The sequence below is a fragment of the Leguminivora glycinivorella genome, chromosome 19 (assembly GCF_023078275.1).
Source record: "Leguminivora glycinivorella isolate SPB_JAAS2020 chromosome 19, LegGlyc_1.1, whole genome shotgun sequence".
Taxonomy (NCBI): domain Eukaryota; kingdom Metazoa; phylum Arthropoda; class Insecta; order Lepidoptera; family Tortricidae; genus Leguminivora; species Leguminivora glycinivorella.
This window is the reverse complement of record NC_062989.1, coordinates 6,686,400-6,703,909: the sequence shown is the minus strand read 5'-3', so window position 1 is coordinate 6,703,909 and position 17,510 is coordinate 6,686,400. Positions and strand designations below refer to the sequence as shown.

General features: G+C 36.3%; 2 protein-coding genes across 2 annotated transcripts in view; both read left to right on the top strand.

Annotated features, from left to right (window-relative positions):
- LOC125236750 (small G protein signaling modulator 2-like) overlaps positions 1-17,510 on the top strand; it is a 195,097-nt gene that overhangs the window by 81,725 nt on the left and 95,862 nt on the right. The window lies entirely within an intron of this gene.
- LOC125236462 lies at positions 4,105-9,046 on the top strand. The gene is made up of 2 exons (XM_048143274.1): positions 4,105-4,306; positions 7,545-9,046. The coding sequence occupies exons 1-2, from the start codon at positions 4,301-4,303 to the stop codon at positions 8,571-8,573; spliced, it is 1,035 nt and encodes a 344-aa protein (XP_047999231.1). The 5' UTR covers positions 4,105-4,300; the 3' UTR covers positions 8,574-9,046.

The window sequence follows — 17,510 nt, the reverse complement described above, 5'->3', positions numbered from 1 at the left end:
ATAATTTGCCCTGATGTTATGCTATTTTGATACGGGTAATATTTATAGATTCTAAAATAGATTCATTAAAGGAAATATCAATTTGTGATAACGCAGCAAAATTATAAAAAATATATTTAAAACGGTCAATGACTGTAATATTGATGTTAAATGTTTAATAAACGTTATTATTTAAAATTGGTGCAACATTGAGAAATTAATTCTTAAAAAAAACAATTGCTGTGACATTGTATTTATAATTACCTGTAATGTTACAAAATAAATATACCGGTTATATCAAAAGGTTTTATTGAAGTAAATCTTAATTTGTGATATTGCAGCAACTGCATAAAACCAATATTTCAAGTGGTCAGTTGCAGTAATATTGATTTTGAACATTTGGGAAACTTTAAATTTAGACATTGAAGTAACATTGAAAACTTGATGTTTAAAAGTTAATGTTGCTGTAACGTTGCATATGTAATATAGCTAATACCTTGTTGCAGCAATGTAATAAATGAACATTTAAATAACTTGTAATCAAAACATCCTTGCAATATTATAATATTAGTTTTCATTTGTCATGTTACAATAATATAGCACTACTAATTTTCTGAAAGTTTCAAATTACCAATAAGTTGAATGTTGTTGTCATATTTCTCCGACCTTACATTCTAAACTTACAAATGTGAGGTATGTAAACTTACTGCAAGTTATTGTAAGTTTCATGCTCAGTGGGAATATAACATTCCAATTTTAAGAATTTGCCTTTGGAAGCCGTGGCAGTCCAGGTTTCTCAAACGAGTAAAGGAAAAGTGGAAATAAAGATAAACTATCACAGGAACTATCGAAGAGAAGAGAAGATTTATGTTTATTTAAATTTTATTTCAGTAATAAATGACATTTTGTCATTTAGGCGGGAGTATGTTCGAGCCGATATGTAGTTTTGTTTAGGTTAGTTACTCGATTTCCCAATAGATGTCGCTGTTACAGATGGAAACTAGATAACGATAGGTTTTTATAGAATATATGTAAGAAACTGTCATATTAAGAATAAATGTTTGGTATCGTAGCAACGTGTCTCTTTCAGATTGATATAACGGCTTAAACTCCATGCGCTAAGTTGGATAAAATGAGTAAAGTCTAGATGAGGTATTTTTACTTACGTTATTATATTCTGTCAAACAAGTCTGTCAGTAAATAAGAACTAAGAAAACTATAGGTATCCTTTTCTCTAGCACCTAAAGAAAAGGATGCGTATAAATATAAAATAAAAAATAAAATAAATATTGGGGACACCTTACACAGATCAACTATAAGCAAAGCTTGTACTATGGGTGCTAAGCGACGATATACATACTTAAATAGATAAATACATACTTATATACATAGAAAACATCCATGACTCAGGAACAAATATCTGTGCTCATCACACAAATAAATGCCCTTACCGGGATTCGGACCCAGGACCGCGGCTTAGCAGACCGGGTCACTACCGACTGAGCCAGACCGGTCGTCAAATATAGTTTTCTTTGTTCTTATTTACTGACAGACTTGGTTGACAGAGTATATATATATATATAAATATTTTTTACAGCTGAAAAAGATAGGGGCCAATCTAAACTCTTTTGGCATGAGGCAACCATTGAGTTTGAGCTTAGATTAAATATAAGGAGTCACATACATTAAAATGCGACCGTCTAAGAACGCATACACTACACCAAAAAATGTCTTGTAGCTTTCGATTATACTGTAAATGGCGATCTACAAATAATCGATGGCAACAAGGCATTTTTTTGTGGCGCCATCTATGTGTGGTGTAGTGTATGCGCGTTCTTAGGCAGTCGCATTTTAATGTATGGGATGGTATGATCTTCTTATTAGGGTTCCGTACCAAAAAGATACAACAGGAACCCTTATGGTGCGACTCTGTCCGTCTGTCTGTCCGTCTGTCACATTGTTAAATATCTCGAGAACTACTTATGCTATCGATATGAAATTTGGAATAGTTATAAACATTGTGAACCTTTACAAGTTGAAAGTATTTTTTTTTTAATTAATTAATATAAATGATAGAAAATGGCCAAAATGAAAGGGGGGCAAACTGAAAATTGATAGGTCAAGTGGGGTATCGTTAGAAAGAGCTCAAATTGTACATATCAAAACTATTTTTAATAATTTTTTGGTTGTGGAAAAAAAATGTTTTTTGAAGGAAAATGTAAAAAAAAATACCGTTCCCCCCCTTATCTCCGAAGTTTATCAACATAAATGTATGAAATTTTCACCAAACATGGGTATTATAATGAATATTACAGGAAAAATAAAATCGTACACGTATCTTAAAAACTTTTTTATTTATTTATAAAAAAACCTTTCAGATTTACATTTTCAATTTCAACACCCTTGCGGGTGTTTATTGTACCTGTATTTTTTAACAAAATAACAATGAAATTACCTGCTTTCAAATAGAGGCAAAATTAAAATCGGTTCACGCAATAAACAATTATTCCATAAAAATCATCTTCCATACTAGCTCGCGCGCATTCGTTTACTCAATTTGAATTTTTTTTTTATGGGATAGGAGGCAAACGAGCAGACAGGTCGCCTGATGGTAAGCGATCACCGCCGCCCATGGACACCCGAAACACCAGAGGTGTTGGAGGTGCGTTGCCGGCCTTTAAGATGGGTGTACGCTCTTTTCTTGAAGATTTGAAGGTCGTATTGGTCCGGAAATACCGCAGGCGACAATTCATTCCACAGTTTAGCTGTGCGGGGCAGGAAGTTTCTGGAGAAACGCACAGTTGAGGACTGCCAGCCATCTAGATGATGACGATGGAAATGTTGTCGCGTAGGGCGATGGCGGAAAGAAGCGGTAGGGATTAACAATTCCTCGGAGCACTCCCCATTATACATGCGATAGAAAATGCAGAGCGAGGCCACATCTCTACGCAGCGCCAAGGGGTCAAGCCGATCGGAGATATGCTGGCAGTTGACAATTCGAGTCGCTCGTCGTTGGATGCGGTCCAGAGGGAGAAGCTGGTACTGAGGTGCCCCTGCCCATAGATGAGAACAGTACTCCATGTGTGGCCGAACCTGCGCCTTATAGAGCTGAAGGCGGTGGGCTGGAGTGAAATACTGTCTCGATCTATTGAGCACACCCAGCTTTTTTGAGGCCAGTTTGGCCTTACCTTCTAAATGACCGCGAAACTGGACTGCACTCGAAATGTCAACGCCTAGAATTCCTATACTGGCTGTGGCAGTGAGGGGAGTGCTCTCAAAAAAGGGTGATGCGACAAACTCTAACTTTTTTGCGGTAAACGCGCAAACCTGTGTCTTGGTAGGGTAAAATCGGACTAAGTTAAGTCGACCCCAAAATTAGAATGAATTAGATGTCGCTGTACGTTGAACGCTCATTTCCTACATCGCGTTTTTCCTGATATAATGAGGTCGGTTCAGGAGCGTCGTTGCGACATGTCGTAAGTCGTAAACTATTGAAGCCTAATAGTCTTGATTTTATTTGGACGTTGTCTACCAATAAAATTGTATATTAAAATATTACTTGTTATGTGGGAAATTGAGTCTTGAGGGATTTAGTAAAATCTGTAGAGTTCTATGAATAACATTTTGATGATGCAACTATTGAAAGTTTGTACGGAACCCTCGGTGAGCGAGTCCGACTCGCACTTGACCGGTTTTTTATTTAATCTATGGTTTGAGTCACTTTCGTATGAGAAAAAAATTACGGATAAAAAATTCCCATTTCTACTTTTTTTGCCAAGCTGTACATACCACGTCAGTAGCAAACAAGCAAGTAGCCAGAACGATGGTAAGCCGTCACCCTAGCCTCTGGATGCCTGCACTATCAAGGTCACATACGCGTAACCGAACTAAATGCAACAAGTTAATATTTGAAACCAAATTTTGATGAAAACATTTTATTTTATGCACATTGAGCAGTATTATATTTCCTAGCTTCATTCTTAGCGATTTGTTTACATGTTGTAGCTGGGCTCACGTCACAGCCTTGCACGGATATTTAAAGTAGGGAGGTTTAAAAATCCCCTACTGGCAACACTCCTCAGTTCCCCGATCCATACCGTGTACCCCGATATTCATTCTGTGCTTCCGTGCTCATAGCCTTCGCACGTCACAAGATTTTATTTTATATAATTATAAACTGTTAGCTGGTTGTTATCAACCATGTCGAAACGAAAAATGTGTGAAGAAAATGACGACATCAGGAGGAAGATTAAATTACTGGAATTACAATTGCTACGAAATTCCAAGCGACAAAGAATCATGATTCATTCTGATCACGAAAATGAAGGTGAGTTTGTCAATAACCTACCCTCAAAAAATATTTTTTTCTTTTTATATGTTATGATACCCTCATAATGGTGATATTTTATTTTTTATATTATACATATCGTATAAAGTAATTTGTAATGATGTTAAGTGTGTAAGTAGCTCGTAAGCTACACAAGCCTGCACATATTGAAATTGCTAGTGTTCACTCGTGATGCGAGACGCCAACTGGGCTATCTCTTTCACGCAAAAATGTCCAATTATGATGCGAGACGCCAACAGGGCTATCTCTGTCATATATTTTAAATGATTAATCCCTACTTTGTATGTGTGATGCGAGACGCCATCAGGGCTATCTCCTTCACAAAATACATACAGAACTGATGTCACATAACGCGTATTAAGACAGACTAATTGTTTTAGGATCAGATAGCGATGTGTCAGAAAACCTCGATCGAGGTGATTTATGTGCCTTCGCATCCCCGCCGCGCGTCGCGCGGGGCCCGGCGCCCGCGCCCGCGCCCACTCCCGCGCCTCGACCGCCATCGACTCCCGCGCCACCGCCGCCACCCGCGCCCGCGCGCGCGCCGCCAACTGTCACTAATGCGCCTTCGACTTCTGATCCTGTGAACACACAAGACTCTACAGATCTCGATGATGAGATTCTAGAAGTGTTAGGCGACGCACCGAAATCAGAAATAAAAATGGGGAAACCGACACATAAAGATTTAGCATCGAGATGGCAAGAGTTTCTAGATAAAGGGTTAGTCAAAGAGACTAAAGATAAATTAACTGAATCCTATCTTATTCCTGAAAACTGTGATTTATTAGTTGCGCCATTGCTGAATCCGGAAGTGAGAACGGCGTTAGCGGAAAATCTGGTAAAACGAGACAACGCCATTATGATGAAACAAAATCAGATCGCCATAGCGATTGCCGCTCTTAATCAAGCGGCCGAGTTAATAATTGCTAAAGAACAACACACCAAGATCTTGAAACCGATTAGCGACGCTTGCAGGCTCCTGTGTGATCTAAGCCACTGTTCGGATACTAAGACGAGGCGCGGATTCGTCATTTCAGCGATTAACCCTGATATGAAAGATGTACTTAGCGAAACCAAGCGCAACAAGTTTTTGTTTGGAGATAATGTATCCGAGAAATTAAAATCTGCAAAAACAATAAAACAGTCCGGAGCCGACCTGAAACAAGCAAAAAATTTTCGTTCCAACAAATTTCACATAAATAACTTCGTGAAAACGGATCGTTACAATGGCAATAATCGTTTAAACTGGAAGACGACGCCTCGAAAAATAAGGCCGAAAGCCGACTACTCGTACAGCGGGAGGAGTCGCCAGTCGCAGCGCAGCGAGCCACGCCACGGCCACGGCTCTCAACGACGGGGGACCGCGGAGCGCCCGGCCTGGAGGAGCAGGAGACGATAGACGCAGAGGTAGCGTACGCCGGCCGGCTTCGATATTACTTGTCACAGTGGGAGCAAATCACGGACGATCAGACAGTTTTATCATGGTTACAAGGATATAAAATTCCATTCACGTGTACACCTTCTCGTCCTGATGTTCCAAGTGTTTATCCGAAATCAGATACTGAGCATACTGAATATTCTAAAGCAATAGGGTCATTGTTAAAAATGCAGGCTATCTCAGAATGTGATCACGTAGATAACGAATTTTTATCAAGCATATTTCTTGTTCCAAAACCAAATGGCGACAAAAGGTTTATTTTAAATTTAAAATGTTTAAATAAATTTATAAAACCTCAACATTTTAAAATGGAGGATTACAGGACAGCGTCAAAACTAATAACCAAAAATTGTTTTATGGCATCTATTGATTTGAAAGACGCATATTTTTTAATCCCTGTACATGAACATCACCAACGGTTTCTTCGGTTTAAATATAACAATAAGTTATATAAATTTAATGTACTTCCTTTTGGTTTATGTACTGCGCCATATGTTTTCACTAAAAAACTGCTCAAACTTGTTATAGAAAACTTGAGATCGAATGGTTACATGTCAGTTATCTATCTAGACGATATACTTTGCTTTGGTAGAACTTACTTAGAATGTCAGGAGAATGTAACTTTTACTAAAAATATGCTTGAAAATCTCGGGTTCATAATTAATGTTGAGAAAAGCTGTTTGGCACCAAAACAGCAATGCAAATTCTTAGGATTTATATTTGATTCAGTGAACATGACACTCAGTCTCCCAGAGAATAAGAAAGCTAAAATACTAGAACAATCAATTAAGTTTAAATCACTTACAAAATGCAAGTTACGCGACTTTGCCGCGTTTATCGGACTCCTGACATCCGCCTGCCCAGCCGTCCAATATGGATGGCTGTACACTAAACAATTTGAAAGACATAAATATCTTTGCCTTTTAGAAAACTCAAATTACGATCAAGTAATCTCGTTGCCTAGTAAATTTAAAGATGATTTTAATTGGTGGATTGACAATGTAGGGTCCAACAATCCCTTTAGATTTAATAAATTTAAATTGGAGATCTTTTCAGACGCTTCTTTAAGCGGATTTGGAGCATTTTGTAATAGTCAGGAAGTTAACGGTTTTTGGAAAGATAATGAAAAAGACATGCATATTAATAGCCTAGAATTAATAGCTGCCTTTTTAGGTTTAAAGACATTTGCAAAACACGTGTCAAATTGTGAATTGTTACTAAGGATTGATAATGTTACTGCCATTTCTTGTATTAATCGCATGGGCAGTATTCAATACCCACATTTAAATAGCATATATTATGTCGCGACATCTGGCAATGGTGTGAAGACAGAAAAATAATACTATTTGCGTCTTATATAAATACTCATGAAAATATAGAGGCAGACCATCTTTCGCGCAAAAAATTTACTGATACAGAATGGGAGTTATCTGATGATGCTTTTCAAGTGATTGTAAATACCTACGGCTATCCTACAATAGATTTATTCGCTAGCCGAAGCAACGCTAAGTGCCGCCGGTATGTGTCGTGGAAGAACGACCCAGACGCCTGGGCAGTAGACGCATTTACAATCACGTGGAATAATACCTTCTTCTACGCATTTCCACCTTTTTCCATCATATTAAAAACCTTACAGAAAATTATACTAGATAAAGCCGTAGGAATTTTGGTTGTGCCATATTGGCCTACTCAGCCCTGGTTTCCAATTTTGAGAAAAATTGCCACGTCGAGTTTCATACATTTTGAACCAAATCCTAACTTGTTAAAATCTCCTTTCAGATTGTCCCACAACTTGAACAAGACGCTTACATTGGTTGCCGTGAAATTGTCCGGAAATCGTTATCACAGAAATTATTGAACGATACGTCCATAGAGATTATAATGTCATCCCTTTCAGAAAATACTTACAAGCAATATGACAGTTGTTTAAAGAGTTGGTTAATTTACTCTAATAATCATTGTATAAATTATTTGAAGCCGTCTGTTACCGATGTTATAAATTTTTTAGCATTTATTTATGAAAATGGTGCTCAATATGGTACAATAAATTCGCATAAGTCTGCGATTTCTTTGTTGTTAGGTCCGGCATATCTAGAAGACGAGCGAATTAAAAGATTCATGAAAGGTGTATTTCGTCTAAGACCGACTGTCCCAAAATATGATTTAACTTGGGACCCTGGTATTGTTCTTCGTTATTTATCAAATAAAGGGCCGAATGATTCACTTGATTTAGAAAATTTATCAAAAAAGTTGTCAACATTATTGGCACTTGTAACCGCACATAGAGTGCAAACTTTGACCTTGATTAAATTAAATAATGTTAGTATTATAGATAATACAGAGGTCTTAATTAGGATACCAGATCTAATAAAAACATCCCGCTTAAATTCAACACAACCTTTATTAAAATTGCCATTTTTTGATCAAAATCCAAATATATGTCCAGCGAGATGTTTGATTTCTTACATTAACAAAACCAGGTCTCTGCGGTCAGGTGATCATGACAATTTATTCATTAGTTACAGAAGACCTCACTCGAAATTATCATCCCAGCGACTAAGCCATTGGATTAAGGACACACTAAAACAGAGTGGTTTAGATACCACCATATTCGGTGCACACAGCACCCGGCACGCGGCTACATCCAGAGCCAACTCGCTCGGCATAAGCTTAGATGTGATTCGAAAAACGGCGGGTTGGACTCCGTCCTCCTCCGTGTTTGCTAAATTCTATAATAGGGAAATTGCAGTCGACCACAAAAATCAATTTGCTCAAGCAGTTCTGTCTTGTACTTCACACACTAATTAAAATTGTTTAATAATGCTAAATATAAATAAGATACCTAGTTTATTTTTTCGTTTCGAAATAAAATGTTGAAATATTTTTTCTTTTTTGTATTAATATTATTTCTCTCAACATCTACAACATGTAAACAAATCGCTAAGAATGAAGCTAGGAAATATAATTAATGATCAAACGAACTTACCTGTACGTGAAGTTCGATCATAATTATATGAGTAGCTTCATTCGACGCGATTATTAATAACCCTCCCAATAAATTCCCACCCCATACAAAAAAAAAAAAAAGCTTTTAACGAATATGAATATCGGGGTACACGGTATGGATCGGGGAACTGAGGAGTGTTGCCAGTAGGGGATTTTTAAACCTCCCTACTTTAAATATCCGTGCAAGGCTGTGACGTGAGCCCAGCTACAACATGTAAACAAATCGCGTCGAATGAAGCTACTCATATAATTATGATCGAACTTCACGTACAGGTAAGTTCGTTTGATCATTAATAAACGATTCTAGTGGAAAGGTTAAAAGACAATATCCCTTGAATTTCGCCACTCCTAGAAATCCGAATTCAAACAAAAATAGGTACATAGACCTTTAAAACTACTATTTGCCTCTGACGAGAGTGACGAGTCCAAATTCGATTCAAATACCATGAAAATCCACACATTGCGAACTTTTCAACCAATCGCGTTGCAGTATTCTACCGAGTGACACTCGCACCAAGCGAAAACGGTCGGTCAGACAGAACGAACCAATTTATCCTTGAAACCTTTGCATTCAATATATTCGAATCACTATGATACTTATATCTTTTACACGTGCCTCGGTGTTATTCCATATACATTTTATATCGAATACGGCAGTAAACCTTCCGCAAACGAACTAAAATGCGATACCTTTGGGTTCAATTGGCGTAAAGGACAAAATGCAGGTTTTCAGGAGAAGCAAAAAACAACTTTTTTTTTAGAAAAATGTTTATATCTTTTTTGTTTTTTGACCTATATTTGTGACGTATATAGAAAAATATGTAGATTTTTAGTATCCTTCACCTAGTGTAGCAACCGTAGTGATAAACTAAACGGTTTAGAAGTTAGATGGTTGTAAAGGACACGTCAAAATGCTATGGACGTCCTTTACACCCACGACTTTTTTGAACAATTAGAGTTGATAGGGTCGTAAATGACGGTCTTAGATGATTTTTATACAAATTCGGGGCGTAAATGTAACCGGAATGGTACAAATGGCAACTGTTTTTAGCTTAGTTTACAATTGAGAAACTTGAAAAATGTATCAAAACGTAGTTAATATGGCATAGAATAGCCACATTAGTGTTACAGTGTATATTTATCTAAATATTTAGCAGAGACAAAGAACAAGACTATTTTATATCCAGTTTTGCAATAAAGAAACAACATTTGCTTAAAAACTATCTAATATTTTGGAAAGTTATTATTTTAGTACTCGCCGCTCGGCTGTCTCAATAAGTTACGCATTCAGTATTTAATTCTAGTAGGGAAACGCTTTCGTAGTTTAAGTAAAACACTAATTGTAATCACGTAAATTTTAATCAGCAACTGTGAATAGTAGACTATATTAATACGACAGTAATTTTAAGTCTAAAGTAGAAAGAAGTTTTAAGAACCACTAAGAGTTAAGTACTTATTTATAAACGCAAGTTAAATAAGAATAATCTTAATTATGAGTTCAATCCTAGAAATATTATAGTCAATGCTTTAAGTACCTGGGTACATAGCCAAGTCACCAAACGATAACGCTCATTCGTTAGCGAAACGCACCTGTTATTGTCGCACTAAATGTTAGTATAGTCTACTGTTAAAGTTTACTGCCGGCGTAGCTGAATGGCAATCGTCGACGACAGACGCCGACAAAAATGCAGTCTGTAGGCCTAGCACATGATGGCCGCGGGATTATGTCGCCGCGAGATAGATCACACGTCTTTGTCTAATCGTATTAATGACATAAGGACAGGTAGTCTATCTCGCGGCGACATACTCTCGCGGCCATCATGTGCTAGGCCTGCTGGTGCAATACGCAAGAGCGTATTGCACCAGCAGGCCTAGCACAGCGCATGCTGCCTAGCATGAGCGTTTGTGCATTTGGGTACGTACCCTGATTACCATAATGTTTTTTTTAATTACCTACATCTCGCCGCAGTATAATAATACTACGAAAGCGTTTCCCTGCTAGAATTAAAGACTGAATGCGTAACCTACTGACTATTCAGACAGCGGCGAATACTAAAAAAATAACTTTGAATTTGTTGCCAAAGTATTAGATAGTTTTTAAGCAAATATTGTTTCTTTATTACAAAACTGGATATAAAATATTAGTCTTGTTCTTTTTTGTTGCTAAGATAGCTTAGATAAATAATATACTGCATTAAACTGATGCCATATTAAGTACGTTTTGATACATTTTTCCAGTTTTTAATTGTAAACTTAGAACAACATTTGTACAATTTCGGTTACAATTACGCCCCGACTTTGTATAAAAATCATCTAAGACCGTCATTTACGACCCTATCAAATCATGGGTGTAAAGGACGTTATAACATTTTGACGTGTCCTTTACAACCATCTATCTTCTAAATCGTTTAGTTTATCACTACGGTTGCTACACTAGGTTAAAGATACTCGTAATCTGCATATTTTTCTTATACACGTCACAAATATAGGTCAAAAAAACAAAAAAGTGGGTTTATCTTTCTCTTGGAAACCTGCATTACATGTCCTTTACGACAATTGAACCCAAAGGTATCGATTACAGTTGCGGATAAAATATTTTTAGTGCTGGTCGTAAAGGACGAAAAACAAAAAACTTGTCCTTTACGCCCAACTTTATCACACTAATATAGAAAGTGATCCTTAGAAAGTAAGGGCTTATAGGGCAACAATATATAACAAGGTGACTTACGACTATATTTTTATTTGTAGATTTCCTTTACGACACAAATAATAATTTATAATTAATGACTTGATATTTACGCCCCTTCAGAAAAGCTATTTTTGCAAGTCCATAGTAGAAAATCTTGGTCGTAGAGGCAACTTTTTAAGAGATATCGAAATTTTAACTACACAGATCGATAGCGCTTGAAATTCTGAACAAAACTGTATATATAACTCATTTTCGCCAAAATGTCCTTTACGCCAATTGAACCCAGAGGTATCGATATGGAATAACACCGAGGCACGTGTAAAAGATATAAGTATCATAGTGATTCGAATATATTGAATGCAAAGGTTTCAAGGATAAATTGGTTCGTTTTGTCTGACCGACCGTTTTCGCTTGGTGCGAGTGTCACTCGGTAGAATACTGCAACGCGATTGGTTGAAAAGTTCGCATCAAGCGCGGGATTGGTTGCAACTAGTTACGTTGGACTGCACCATTTTTGCTGACACCATTTCTGGTGCCCGTAAGAGAGTTTGCACATTTTTTTTAAAATTATAAATGGGTTTACTCTTATTATCGGATATAGAAAGGTTATCAAAGGCAAATTTGAAACATGGCGCCTTTAATATCGGATAAGATAATATGAAAACGTGCTAAGTCCCAAATCACATGTAGAAGGCCGGCAACAGACAGTCTTAAATTTCATAATCTTAAAAAATCATGATCTTATGAAATCAGATCGAGTGCTCGGATTTCCATACAATGTCCACACACAGTCTTATCTTTTAAGATTATAATTTTTTTCAGATTGATCTGACAGATTGCGAATAATCTGAATTTTAAGAATTTTGTAAGATTATGATTTTGTAAGATTATGAAATTTAAGAATGTCTGTTGCCGGCCTAAAGTCAATGGTGGAATTTCAACTAGATATAAAACTTGAATATATTTAAAATATTTTAACCGCGTCTTGAGGAGCTTCAAAGAGTGAAGCCAGGGTCGTTAGTCTTAAAGATTCTCGAAAATGTATCAAACAATGTTGAGCGTTTTCCGACTAATTTAACGTCAGTGATAGAATGTCTGTTGTGTCATTAACTGAGTAGTACCTAAGTACTAGAGTAGTGTGTGGGCGCTATAAAATGTAGATTAAACAATATCTTCAATTTTTCGTAGATATGTCACTCTCAAACAAAAATAAGATCGATTTCAGGTATGTTAATTTATATAATTTAATCACTTTGATTATGCAAGAGATTCGAAGTTACACAGTGAAAATAATACTTATCCAAAAAATTTGCGACGAAACAGTAACCTAATAATTTAAAAGTTATGGGAATATGTTATACTACTTGATTTAGCTTCAGCTTTGATATTTATTAGACTGTAGTAACTCAAAGATTCGTGGGACTTGTAACGTCTTACCCAGGGTAAGCTCAAAGAACTAATAGAAAACTACTTCAATAAAATTATTGACTCTACTCAAGCTTTAATACTTACCATTAATTTAAAATTTTTAGTTAAAAATTTAAAGTTAAAATTATATTAATTAGATATGTAAGCTACGAGGGTGTAAGCTACGAGGGTGTAAGCTACGAGGATGGAGTATAAAATAAACAAAAGATTGGATACTAAAACATTTCGATTTATTGTATCTATAATCATTTATATTTTGTCAGAAATAATTACTATAACTCTGTATTCAATTAAGTCTGATTAGGACCTATTTGAATACACCGCCTTCATTACTAGAGCCAAGTCCCTACGTCAGGAAAAGTAGACGGAAACAAAAACCTGACTACCCAAGTTTAACCTGTACACAAGCATAATAAAATATGTTATGGATAAAAGTAAAGCATATTAAAATACACAAACAATATATGGCAAATCATCCAGGGTAATATGGACTAACGTTATGGAAACTAGTAACCAAGTTCCTGAGGTGTGAGACATGTTAGCGATACAGACAATGATATGTTCTAACAAGCATAATACGTATCTTAAAGGTGATTTAATTAACTATTAATTATAAACAAAATATAATTCAATACTCCTAACTGTATTGCATAACCAACGAACTTGGATCCTATAAAATGCTATTGTGGGAGACATTATGATAAGAAAACCATGAAGATATTAAATAATTAACCTGGGAAGACAAATTGGGAAATAAATAAATTAAGTAGGTGAAATTACGCAGATAATACATAAAATATGTTAGCGTTGTTGAGTTTGAAGTTGAATAACATATAAGTATGTTATAATGTCGATAAAATTGACGAATAAATCTGGCTCATCACGATTAGGCCAACGAACATTTATATCTTAAAATAAAATAGCTGGTTGCAGTCAACGTTAAGGCAAGCTTTGAAATCTCATAAAATTATCATGCATAAGTCGTTCATGGGCATTACGAATACGAGTATGTCTAGCCGCAAGTCCCTAGCGTGAACGTATCCATACGCATGGTATTATAGTCACTCGGACTCGCACCGTCTGCAATACCGTAGACCCGTCGCCTACATGGAATACTTCACGCAAGGTTCAGACTATCGAGTACTGAAACCGGGACATAAAAGTATGATATATGACATGAGTGCCCATGAACGTTCATAAACAAGACAATGATATAAGCGTTGCCCTTGATATCATGAGATCAGCCATTTCATTATGGTATCATTGAGACATTACGCGAATGAAGTATAACTTAATTAAAACCAGATGGACTCAGATTTATATATTACTAAAATATATTGTACTGAAATATTCTTCAGCTAATATATAAAATAGATTAGTGTTTATTTTGATTGAAGTATCAATAACACAAATATGTCATAAAATCCATAAATTCGATGGATAAATCTGGCTTATCACGACTATATTGAAATAAACTTATATCGTTATATAAAATAGCTGGTTGCAGTCAACTTTAAGCAAACCTTGAGATCTCATAAAATTATCATGCATATATCGTTACTGTGGGTGCTGTTAATATGTCGGAGCCGCAAGTCCCTACGTGAACGTATCCATACGTATGGTATTATAGTCACTTGGACCCGCACCGTCTGCAATACCGTAGACCCGTCGCCTACATGGAATACGTCACGTAAGGTCCAGACTATCAAGTACTGAAACCGGGACCAAATAAGTAAGTAAGTATGTGACATGAGCACCCATGAACGATCATAAACAAGACAATAATATAAGCGTTGCCCTTGATATCATGAGATCAGCCATTTCATTATGTTATCAACTGTAACATCGCGCAATATAACTGTTTATTAAATTATGCCAGTTGAATAAGAATCTGTTACCTTTACCCATTAAAATAAGAAAAGCTAAGTGTGTGAAATACGGTTTAAATCCATATTGAATCATACTAAATAAAACACGGTTGTTTGTCCCCAACACCGAGTCATACCGAAGCAATCCTCAATGTCGTTTAGTTGTCTAATAAAATTTAAGATAAACAGACCACCAATCATTTGAGTATTACATTGACTCCAATACAAGCTAGCTTATACCAGCAAATGAAATACCCAAACTTCTCGTCCTGTGAGGACAATAAACGTCTCAGAAGGATCTAGAAAGACATAGCCGTCATTAATACGGATCTCGCCAGATCCCGATGAGCAGCAATACTGACACTCGTAGCATGTCCCTCAGCGGGAGCATGTCCCTAGAGGGGAGCGCCATGTATACGTTTTGTATGAATATTAAATTTACACAAACAATGTACTTGACACCCCTAATAACACACACATACACAGGATATACCTGTGAGGACAGACCAAAGGTTTGACCATTTATTAGACATCTAGGACGGGCCCTATAATAAAACACATGACGTATTCCATCAACGTGGATGAAAACCATTGCTTAGCAACATTCAAATAATTAAATATGGGTAATCTCAAAACCTTGTCATTGCTGGAATAAATCAACTCAAGGACAATTCCAATAACGACTAAAATACCTCATTGTTAAAACAGCCACGTGTTTAAATAAAGCCACTGTGACCGGTTTCAACAACTACAAATTAGTTAGTAAATAAATATAATATACTTTTCGAATGGACGTATCGGGCGTACTAAAATTATATTAAATATGTATTAAACATAGTCTCAGTCCAATGACGATTCAATATGACACGTGAATTGGGTACGTATAAAATTCGAATGATCGAATATCACACCCACAATAGCATTTCATGACTCCTGAATTTCATAGCATAATAGCTGTTTGCGAATCATGCTGACTCTAAATTGAATTTTACGTAAGACCATAAATATCTATGCCAATCTGTTTAATGAATGATGCGTTAATAATAAATATAACATTACACCTTAGCAATGTCATTGTAATGCACTGCAAATGATTCATGATTCGCAACCAGCCAAAGCTGAATTAACGTGTGCGAAATATAGATATATGAATAGCTTGAAGCTGTGTATGTACTCATGTGTATTTGAATATTGTTCTTATAGTGAAATAAATGCGAATTGTTATATTAGAACTTGGATACGAAATATATTTGGATAAACGCCTACATAACTATATGGTACCTAACATCTTACATCTAAAATGAATACATACCTAACATCTTACATCTAAAATGAATACGTTATCATGATCATTAAGTAGGTGTCAAATATTATTAATTATCAACCAGATGGCTTTACCAGATAATCAAAAGGTCTCGTAATATCAAAATTAGAGTCAGGAATAACTTCATTTGTCATGAGAACCGTCTACTTTCACAGTCAATGACTAGACATGTAAATCAATAATTATCATTAATAAATACGTGTGTGGCTGAACCGCAATAATGGAAATATACAAATATACTTAACACGTGTCTTAATCTTAAACAAATATGCCGCAATCAATTTAATCATTTAAATAAATAAAACGTACCTAACGTCAAAACTACCCCGCCTAAAATCTCGGGACACGCAGTATAGTTACATTCTACGCAAGTAAGTAAATCATCTAGGTCGCCGCATAGACTATAGCGTCAGGGTTGACGGCCGTTGTCCGAAGATCTCACGGTTCATGACGATGAAGACGGAGTGGCTCACGCGTAGCTTGTCGTAAAGAAGCTTGCGTCTGACGCCCGTCGTGGCAGAGGAGGCCCGTCGTAGCGCCGTAGTAAACTCTGCATGTCACCGATGGCATCAGGCTCGCACCCGCAACCGCTCGTGAACCGGAAATAGAAATATAATTATGTTTATAACATATCTAAATATTTATTCTTGAGTCAGGGATATTTTCTATGTATGTAAGTATTTATATATATATTATTATATATTATTGTCTTGAGTACCCCCAAGGCAATCCTTCAGCTTACTGGGACTAGTCAATCTGTAAACGTGTACCATAATATTTATTTGTTTGTTTTATTTTATTGGTTTAATAGTTTGATAGTGCCGATTAAAATAAAAGGAAAATCCTATAAATACTGCACAATGTAATAAACTCAAGATTGTTAAGAATACGGAAATTGCCTTTACACCCTAGAGTGATCACCATTTCGATATTTAATTAAAATTATAATCATACCTTAAAGGGACCTCAATATTAAATTACTTCTTTTAATTAAAGAAATAATAAATTACCGTTTACAGCACGATCCAGGCTTAGATTATGCTCAGTATGACGACCTAGGGGAGTATGTCAATTTTTACACAAAATATGAAATCAAATCAATCATGATTAAGATAAATATCAATTCAGAACCAACGCACCGTTTGTATTGTCTTCGGTAATACTCCATTTTGCATTTGCACGTCCTAGTCACGGCGCCTTGGCTAGATGCCGACGAGGAGCACCTTGGCCCGATGTATTTTGCAAGTGGCCCGAGGTGACGGTAATGTGGCCGCATGTCCATGTAGAAGGGTTCCCAAAACCTCGACGATACACTGGTAAACTGGAGGTCTGGTAATCCGCTGACGGAGGTGCTCGTCGATTCTCCTCGCCCATGGACCGAGAATTGAGAAATGAACAATTTGAATAATATAGTAAATAAAGGAATGCAA